At 56.0% G+C, this 9,333-nt stretch overlaps 4 protein-coding genes across 4 annotated transcripts; 3 read left to right on the top strand and 1 right to left on the bottom strand.

The window, feature by feature from the left end:
- Positions 1 to 919: 919 nt before the first annotated feature.
- CHGG_08694 (uncharacterized protein) lies at positions 920 to 2,125 on the top strand (the record flags this gene model as incomplete). Its single annotated transcript, XM_001226620.1, has 2 exons — positions 920 to 1,632; positions 1,696 to 2,125. 2 exons carry the CDS (start codon positions 920 to 922, stop codon positions 2,123 to 2,125), a joined length of 1,143 nt encoding a protein of 380 aa, XP_001226621.1.
- Positions 2,126 to 3,956: 1,831 nt separating this feature from the next.
- Positions 3,957 to 5,519, top strand: CHGG_08693 (uncharacterized protein; the record flags this gene model as incomplete). The annotated part of the gene is made up of 3 exons (XM_001226619.1): positions 3,957 to 4,404; positions 4,492 to 5,028; positions 5,095 to 5,519. 3 exons carry the CDS (start codon positions 3,957 to 3,959, stop codon positions 5,517 to 5,519), a joined length of 1,410 nt encoding a protein of 469 aa, XP_001226620.1.
- Positions 5,520 to 6,162: 643 nt separating this feature from the next.
- On the bottom strand, positions 6,163 to 7,504 carry CHGG_08692 (uncharacterized protein; the record flags this gene model as incomplete). The annotated part of the gene is made up of 2 exons (XM_001226618.1): positions 6,163 to 7,225; positions 7,284 to 7,504. 2 exons carry the CDS (start codon positions 7,502 to 7,504, stop codon positions 6,163 to 6,165), a joined length of 1,284 nt encoding a protein of 427 aa, XP_001226619.1.
- A 499-nt stretch (positions 7,505 to 8,003) lies between these two features.
- CHGG_08691 (uncharacterized protein) lies at positions 8,004 to 9,065 on the top strand (the record flags this gene model as incomplete). Its single annotated transcript, XM_001226617.1, has 1 exon — positions 8,004 to 9,065. One exon carries the CDS (start codon positions 8,004 to 8,006, stop codon positions 9,063 to 9,065), a length of 1,062 nt encoding a protein of 353 aa, XP_001226618.1.
- Between the last annotated feature and the right edge of the window lie 268 nt (positions 9,066 to 9,333).

The raw sequence follows: 9,333 nt of genomic DNA, 5'->3' as shown, positions 1-9,333 counted from the left end.
ATTTTATTAGGATATTAAGTAGTTATTGTCTCTCTAACACTCATCTGCTCGAATAGACAAGTAAATATAATTATTTATATAAATATAATTATATATATATACAATAAAAAATACAATTATATCACTGGTTGTGGGTTGTGTGAGGGTGAAAAAATAATAGTAGGGTTACGGCTATGGGGGGGAGGGATGGCGTGATGGGATCAATGCAAATGTAGGGGGAGTGATTGGGGGGAAAGTTCTAGGATACGTGTGAGGGGTCTGGTGATTTGTCACTTCCAGGCCCCTTAGATCAATAAGTTACGGGAATTTGTATGGGTTTGGCGAGTGAGGGTTAACCCTTAGTTCTCAAATATAGAAGTAAAGCCCACTCCCATTCGACGTCGTTTGTGAGTTACCGCGACCTTCCCTCCCGCCCTGGGCCTTATCCAGCGGTTTTCCTGTTCTAGCAACCTCGATGTCGGCCTTCGTTCGCCTTACCTACGGTGAAAAATGTGTCATTCCGCCTCACTTCACGAATTATCTTCGACAGGGATGATTGGGTGTGCTAGGGGTATTAGTAGCGATGGAAACTTGTCCACATGGTGTTGCCAGGCCGTGCGTATTTATCACGGGCATCCTCTGCACACTTGTTCTCCACCCTTCCCCATATATGACCTTATTCAAGTCTCAGCCAGTTATCACAAATAAAGTATACTTGGGTTCTCTGCCGAGGACCACAGTTCTTTCGCGTTTGCGACTCCTTGGTGCCAACCACCCCCCGAAATTTCTCTGCAAGACGTGACCGGTTAACAGTACGGTCAGGCCCGGGCATCACCGCACCTTCTCACGGCCAGCCATAATTTCGATGGCGTCGTACCCGGACTCCTTGTACCTTTCGGACCCCCCAACCCAAGATGGGTTTTGGGATGGTTCAGCCAGCATGCAGAGGAGCGACTCCCAGTCAACCGCCTGTACCATAAACAGTAGCTACACAGCCAGCACTGTGGTATCAGGATATTCTTCAGCGACCGATTTCTCGCTCGAGTGCACCCTTCCCGAAGATGAGACCTACCGGGAGACATCATCGTATCCCGACCCATACTCCTTTCACGACACACTTGATGCCAATCACATGCTATCTGCTACTGGGTCACAATACCAGCAGAGTGGGATTCAGATACCTCAGGCATTACAACTCCCCAACACTCTCCAGCTTTTCGGCACGAAGGCCGGTAATGAGGAAGCCGCCTGGCAAGCGACCCAGGCAGCAAATTCCCTAATCGTCAATCGGCAGACCTTCTCGGGTGGCGGCCCGTTTCTTATTACCTCGGAGGCAGTCGAAGAAGCTTTGTGGCGGCACCAGGGGCGGGGTGACGAGGAACCGGTCCGCCTAGCGGTCCAGGCTGTCCTTCGCCAGCAACTCGACCTCAGATTTGGTGACACTGATCACTTCTACCCTGAGATCGTCCGATTACTCCAAGAGGCCGCCTACCAGCTCCAAATACGACTCCAAGGGCCGGATGTGATCGATATATGTTTCTTAGCCATCGCCGCAGTCCTTGCCAGCCTGACCGGCAACCTGGAAGCTGACAACAACGGTGTAAGCTCGGGGCAGGCTGATGATGCTTGCAGCCCTGACTCGGTTCCGGGCCAGTGAGTCGCACCACCTTGGCCCTCGTCTAGGGTACCGCAAGCCTTGCTAACGATATCACACAGGGCCTCATCGTCATCGGAAAAAGAAAAGTTCAAATGCCCATACCGTGGATGCAAGCATATGGCCCGTCGACAGGCCGACCTAGACCGGCACTACAAGATCATGCACCTCGCCGACGACCAAAAAAAGGGGTACTACTGCGATTACCCGAAGTGCGGCCGGCACACCACGCCCTTCTACCGGCAAGACCACTTTCGAGACCACCTCCGCGAATACCACCGGGAAGATCTCGTGCGGCGCGGAAGCAAGGGCGGCGAGGAGTGGTGGTCGGACCGTAACCCGGACGCTCTAAAGAATGGCTGGTGGCGTTGCACCCGCTGCCTCATGAAGGTCCGTTCCAAGAAGAATGGTTTTGCCTGCCCCGGATGCAAGACTTGCTGCGAGAAGGAACGCCAGCAGTACAGGCAGATGATCGCAAATGCCGGGCTCTAAGGCGGCTGCAGCAAAGGGGTGGATATTACGTCCATTGCCTTGGTCTGTTGTTTTCCTCTTGGTGGAAGGTGCCTTCCTCTTTCATATTTCTCTTTCATATTCCTCTTGGTTTCATGTCGGAGTCTTTCTTTTCCAAATCCAAATCCTTTTCGTTCTTTAATTGCTCAGCAGTGCCAGTTCTCGGTTGTTTTCTTGCTTGTTTGTTGTTCATGCAAGTCCTTTTCCTTCCTCCACTACGAATGAATGACAAGCAGTCGAGGAGTTGAGTTCCAAGTGGGGCAGTGTGGTGTCTTGGCAGCACCAAGCAGGGCATTCCGTTCATTATCGGGACACTTGGGGTCATTTTCGGTTTCGGTGCTTCCTGTCCTTGATTTTCTGGGCGTCTGGGGGACTGGTGGTTTATGTGACGTCGGCGGGCAAATACAGGCGCCCGAGGTTTTCTTCGTTTATATCATGAAGTCTCCGGCCCAATGCCTATCTGGCAACCACGGGAGACTTCAGCACCCACGTTTTCAATGGGGATGGAGGGCTGGCTGTATCATGCAGGCAGTTGCTTTCTTCCCACATGACCTTGCGCCATCTTCGGCCCGGCGAGGCTGTGTATCAACGTTGTACGTTTTCTTTTGTTCGGGAGGGCGGAAGACGGAGGCACATCGGGGTATTAAAACGATAGAGGTGATGGGGTACGTTCCGGGACAAGAATCCCGCCATCCATTTATTCTTGCAAACAATTGAACGGGGGGACGATGACTTTGTACTGTCTGAAGAAGCGATTTGGTCAAGATGTGAGAACTGAGGTGGGGCGGCCTGTCGCGTTCAGTTCTAGGGCCGAGGACAAGCAAGTGGAGGGTTGGGGCGAAGGAGAATACCGTAGGGTATATTTTCGACCAGCGAACTCTCCAAGGCAATTGTGCATACTGTGTACTTTCCCATAAACTCCTAGTTTCAACCGGCTGAGGGAGTATCATGACGTGCTATGTTGGCTGATTGTTGCAGCTGGTGTTTCTAATATGTATATCCGGCGATATCCGTTCCTTATCGCCGCCGGCTCGGCTCATTGCGATCTCGGATGAGTGGTTTTCCAGACCAACCCCGCAGCCTGCATGCTTGCATGCTCTCATGGGACCAGGGGTCAGTGTGGGGAATTGGGGTCCCAGAGCCTCTGTTCCATTCCCCTCGTGCCCCGCTTCCCGGGAAGAGTTTGCCCATATGTCATCGAGCACACCCTTCTGTTCAATCAGTGCGCATTTCGCTGATCACCTGGATTGGAGCCGAGAGCAGACAACAACCTGTAAACAACGCGGGAGGAGTGCAACCGACACCTTGAATCAGGCTCTTGTTGATTGAGATCCCAGTGTCTCAGATCCCCTGCCTGGACTTTCTCGCATGTATATTATCCCACTGATCGCCCTCGCTCCACATTTCGAGCCACCCTGCTAACCTCGTCGCCCACAGCTTCTCCAAGACCCCGCCAAGCAAAACTGACATTTCGTGTCACGACCAGGAAAGCGCAGTCCTCAACGGTTGGCACTGGGTCCTCCTAGTCTCGGGCTTTCGTGCAGACTCCCGCCCTTCTTAACTTCCCCCTCTGCCGGACGCAGTTGCCGCGGCCCACTCGACACATCCAATCAAGAGCTTCCTTGCCCCGACATCGAGGTTGCTTCCTCGGCTCCCATTCACCGGGCTTCTCTCTCACTTGCCAATTCCAGCTCCGAAGGCCCGAACTGCTGTCTTCGAGCGGACCGATCCGGCGCGCAAGAACAGCCCGACCCTCCTGCCTATCTCAGAACCACCTCTTATACGTTCGACTTCCTCCTTCCTTGTTTCCATCATGTCGCCGTCTACCGCAGCCTTTCGTGCTTCCCTTCTCCGCACATCCGCCTACACCCGTAACACCTTCAAACCGGCCTCCAGCAGTTTCCGTGCCACACCTAGGTCCTCAGTGCCCCGCACCGCCCCCGTCCTCGTCTACTCCTTGATCAACCGTCGCACAATGGCTACCGACGCCCCCGCCAAGATCAAGGTCAAGAATCCCGTCGTCGAGCTCGACGGTGATGAGATGACCCGCGTTATCTGGAAGGATATCAAGGAGAAGTTTATCTTCCCCTATCTCGATGTCGATCTCAAGTACTACGATCTTGGCCTCGAGTACCGCGACGAGACCAATGATCAGGTCACCCTGGATGCCGCCGAAGCTATCAAGAAGTACTCGGTGGGCGTGAAGTGCGCAACCATCACCCCCGACGAGGCTCGTGTCGAGGAATTTAAGCTGAAGCAGAGTATGTTGGACCCGGTAGCCGCATTTTTTGTGCAGTGACTATATGAATGAACGAATGGGAAGCTAACCTCTCTTTCACCGCCAACAGTGTGGCTTTCGCCCAATGGTACCATCCGAAATGCGCTTGGAGGTACTGTTTTCCGTGAGCCCATTGTTATCCCCCGCATTCCCCGCCTGGTACCTGGGTGGAAGAAGCCCATCATCATTGGCCGCCATGCCTTTGGCGACCAGTACCGTGCAAAGGACCTTGTCGTCCCCGGCCCCGGCAAACTTAGCATGGTCTACACCCCGGCTGGCGGCGAACCGCAGGAAATCGAGGTGTTCCAGTTCAAGAACGGTGGCGGCGTCGCCCAGACCCAATACAACACCGATGAGAGCATCACAGGCTTCGCACATGCTAGCTTCAAGCTCGCTCTTGACAAGGGTCTTCCCTTGTACATGAGCACTAAGAACACCATCCTCAAGAAGTACGACGGTCGCTTCAAGGACATCTTCCAGGAACTTTACGATGGAGGGTACAAGGCCCAGTTTGAGGCCAAGGGTATCTGGTACGAGCACCGCCTGATCGACGATATGGTCGCCCAGATGATCAAGAGCACCGGTGGTTACATCATGGCTCTGAAGAGTAAGTTGGCAGTCTGAATTGTTTTCATGCGGTTTGGTGAATATAAAGTACTGACCGGGCCGGTAGACTATGACGGTGACGTCCAGTCCGATATCGTTGCCCAGGGTTTCGGCTCTCTGGGCCTGATGACCTCGGTCCTCATCACCCCCGACGGCAAGACCTTCGAGTCCGAGGCCGCCCATGGCACCGTTACTCGCCATTACCGCGAGCACCAGAAGGGCCGTGAGACCTCGACCAACCCGATCGCCTCCATCTTCGCCTGGACCCGCGGCTTGATCCAACGTGGCAAGCTGGACGAGACTCCCGAAGTCGTCGCTTTCGCTGAGGGCCTCGAGCGCGCTTGCATCGACACGGTCGACATCGACGGGATCATGACCAAGGACTTGGCTCTCGCGTGCGGCAAGACCGCTCGCGAGGATTACGTCACGACTAGCGAGTACCTAAGCGCCGTCGAGAGGAGGTTGAAGCAGAGCCTGAAGGAAAAGCTTTAAGAAACCAATGATACCAACCGACGCCGTTTCTGGCTGTTAGAATTTTCTAGGATATGATCCCCAGGAAACCTGAGTTTTCATTACATTCATGGGCGGCCATTTTCGCAACGGGGGGAGGAGTAGATGTCGGAAAGCAGGGCTACCTGATTGTTTAGGCGTTGTCATTGCATGTGCTCCCAATCTGCGGCCACAATTACCCGTCACCAGCATCCTATGTATATGCCGGATGCTGGGGGGTCACAACATAGCAGTTCCTTGTATATACAACGGCTGGGAAAGCCAAGAAGACGCCTGATTCACGGCCCCCTTCATGTCACGCAACTGCATTCCCTCTAAGAGGTCGACCCGTTTTGGACGGGGTTAAATCTACATACGACACTTCCACGAGCACCATGATAATGATACAACCAAGAGAAAGAGAGAGAGAGAGAGAAAAGAGAACGCCACGCCCACGCCAAGTCTCGCTTTACTAGCAGGAAACTCCAATCTAAACCCCGTAATCCATGTTATTCCCAGCCGTTGCCAAATCTCCGAATATTAGGTAGGTCTGGCGACGCCCTCCTACCCCCCACCAGATGATGTTACAGTTTCGCAAGACATTCGTGCCGAGAAGTACCGCACGGTCTTCTGGATTTTGTAACCATCAATCGTCGTCATGTCGACCAGACCACGCGACTCCGTCGCTCTTTCTCGAGCCCTTGGCCGACGAACTCCTCTCCGAGGCCGCGCTATGGCCCGACCAACCGTGGGTTTCACTCTTTCGCGGCCCCTTCGCTGTCGGCGTCCGTTCGGCGCCCTCGCTCTTGCGCTTCTTCTTGGTCGGCCGACTCGAGCCGCCCTTCGGCCTGTACCCGGGGTCGTCATCCACAACCCGCTTCCGCTTGCCCTTGCCCACGCCGCTGCCGGCGCCCGCCGCGCTAGGCGTTGCCGCACCGCCTCCGCCGTTGCCATAGCCGAGCTCGTCATCGTTGTCGTCGAAACTCTCCGTCGCGCCGGCCGCGGGCCGACCGTGCGCTGCGCTGGTGCGTTTGGAGCGCGCCGAGCCTGTGCCGCGGGGCGCGCGCTCGCCCTTGCCGCGGCGGCCGGTCCCGGCGCCGTGTCCGTGCCCACCGTGACCGTCGTCGCCGCCGCCGCCGCCGTGCTCCTTGCCGCCGTCTTTCTCGTGCTCGCCGTCTTGCAGAAACGTCTTAGGCGCGTGCTTGCGCAGCCAGTTGTAGACCGACGTCGGGTTGCGCACCGCGAAGTCGCGCTGCGAGTCCTTGGGGTTGGGGCGGTCGGCGTGCGCGAGCGGCGCGAGCGTGGGTAGCGGTACCGCGTCCGCTTTGCCGGTCCCCGCCGCCGCGTCTTCGTTGGCGAGATGCGCGTCCAGCTCCCAGATGTAGTTGTCGAGGTCGTCGGCGGTGAGGAAGGAAGGCGGGTGCGACTGGCCCTGGGCCGGGTCCGAGGGTGAGTCCCGGCCGGCTTCGAGGTCTGCGAGCAGCTCTGGGAAACGCTCGGCGGCCGACGCGAATCTGAAATGTGGTACCTCTTGGAGAAGTTTCTTGTAGGGCTTGGCTGGCGTCGGGTCGGGCGGGGGTGTCGACGGCCGGTCGAAGTCCAGGAAGAGCGCGGCATCGTCGGAGGGGAGGTCCATGGCGAGGTCTATTTGCTTTTCGGGCGGGATCTGGCCCGAGTTGTTGACATCGAGAAGGAGGTCGAGTAACCGACTGATGAAGAGTTAGCAAGTCACGCCATCAAACCAATATTAATTGCGGCAGAGCCTACTCTTTCTGTACGGCGAGTCTCTTGGCCGTGGCCAGCGCCTTCTGTTCGAGCCTGTGAAGCTCTTCGCCATCATGCATCTTTTGGTCGAACATGATGCGCATTTTGCGGTATTTCTTCTTCCATGACCGGTATGTGGGTTTTTCATCAGTCATTCTGACGTCGCCGGAATCATCTTCGGCTTTGACCTTCATGTCGAGCCGGCTACGCGCAGCGACCTCCATGTGTGTGGTGTTTAGGTGGGTGTCAATTGAATGATCGATGGAGTTTGTGATTTGGATTTCCGTTGGAGATGCAGAATAATTTGTAACAAGGGCGTTCGGGCTAGCGGCCTGTGCTGGATATCAAAGCGTCAGGGCGAGGGAGAAACAGAAGGCTGAGCCGTTGATTGTCCATCGTGTTGGATGGCGCGTTGCACCCCTGTATTGGAATGGTTGAAGGGAGGAATAACGTAACATGGAGAGCTTTTCGTTTGTATTACGGTACTTACACCTTGGTGCCGTTAATACACAGCTTAGAGCCTTGTAAGTTCACGTCTAATACAGCTGGTATGAAAGTTCACAACTCCATTGCCGAATTAATTATGGAGAACTCCAAAAGCATCGCTCGCCATCCAAGGAAACCCCAACGTCAAAAATAGGAAAAAAAAGGACTTCCTAGTTTCGACCTTTTCTCACATACACCCAACCAGATTATTGCATGTTCAGAGCCCTCATGCTCAAAATGAGCGAAAACGCAGCAAAGCGGTTACAGACCGACAACGGTGTGGTCGCCATCGGCACACACAACGGTCACTTCCACGCCGACGAGGCGCTAGCTGTCTACATGCTGCGTACCCACGTACCGACCTACTCAGGCGCCAAGCTTGTTCGGACGCGCGACCCTAAACTGCTGGAGGAATGCCACACGGTCGTCGACGTCGGCGGCGAGTACGACGCCGCGCGCAACCGCTTCGACCACCACCAGCGCACCTTCAGCACCACCTTCCCCGACCGCCAGACCAAGCTGAGCAGCGCGGGGCTGGTGTACATGCACTTCGGGCGTGAGATCATCGCCCGGCGCCTGGCGCAGGCCGAGGACAGCGAGCAAGTGGGCATGCTGTGGCGCAAGATCTACGAGAGCTTCGTCGAGGCGCTGGACGCGCACGACAACGGCATCAGCGTCTACGACTCGGCCGCGCTCGCGGCCGCTGGTCTGGAAAAGAAGTTTTCCAACGGCGGCTTCACCCTGGGTGCCATGGTCGGCCGGCTGAACCCCAACTGGAACGACCCCACCCCCGCCGACCCCGCCGAGGCGCAGGCGGCCGAGGACAAGCGGTTCGAGCTAGCTAGCCAGCGCATCGGCGAGGAGTTCGACCGCGACCTCGACTACTTCACCAAGGCCTGGCTGCCCGCGCGGGAAGTGGTTGCTGAGGCGTTCAATGGACGGCAGGAGTTTGACAGCCAGGGCCGTATCATGGTGCTGCAGGGCCAGTCGGCGCCGTGGAAAGACCACCTCTACACCTTGGAGGAGCAGCACCCCGAGGGCGGCAAGGTGCTCTATGTGCTATACAAGGAGAAGCCTGTCCCGGATTCCAAGTGGAGGATCCAGTGTGTGCCAAGCACCAAAGATTCGTTTGAGAGCAGGAAACCACTGCCTGAGGCGTGGAGGGGTTTCCGCGATGAGGAGCTGGATGGGATATCCGGAATCAGCGGCTCCGTTTTTGTACACGCTGCGGGATTCATCGGAGGCAACAAGACCTTTGAGGGTGCCCTTGCCATGGCACAGAAGGCTCTCGAAATCTGAGAGGCTACACAGATGCGCCCGAAATGGATTTATCGCTGCCCAAGCGGGTCATTCCTGGCTAGCAGGCGTTGGGCAGCTAGACGGGCCAGGCTGCGACGCCAGGGCCGGCAAACCTTCCGGGAAAACAAGAAGGCTTCGCTAGTTAACCGCCCAAACACGGTAGCCGTGGGAGGGCGCCTCATCGAGTGGACTCTCTATCGATGTTTCGCCGGCAAATGGTGACCCTAAACTCCCATTCACTTGCTACCAACCAAGAAAGCCTACATGT

Source organism: Chaetomium globosum, genomic scaffold (genome assembly GCF_000143365.1).
Source record: "Chaetomium globosum CBS 148.51 scaffold_6 genomic scaffold, whole genome shotgun sequence".
Classification (NCBI taxonomy): domain Eukaryota; kingdom Fungi; phylum Ascomycota; class Sordariomycetes; order Sordariales; family Chaetomiaceae; genus Chaetomium; species Chaetomium globosum.
Note: the sequence above shows the minus strand (reverse complement) of the source record. Positions and strands in the feature narration are given on the sequence as shown.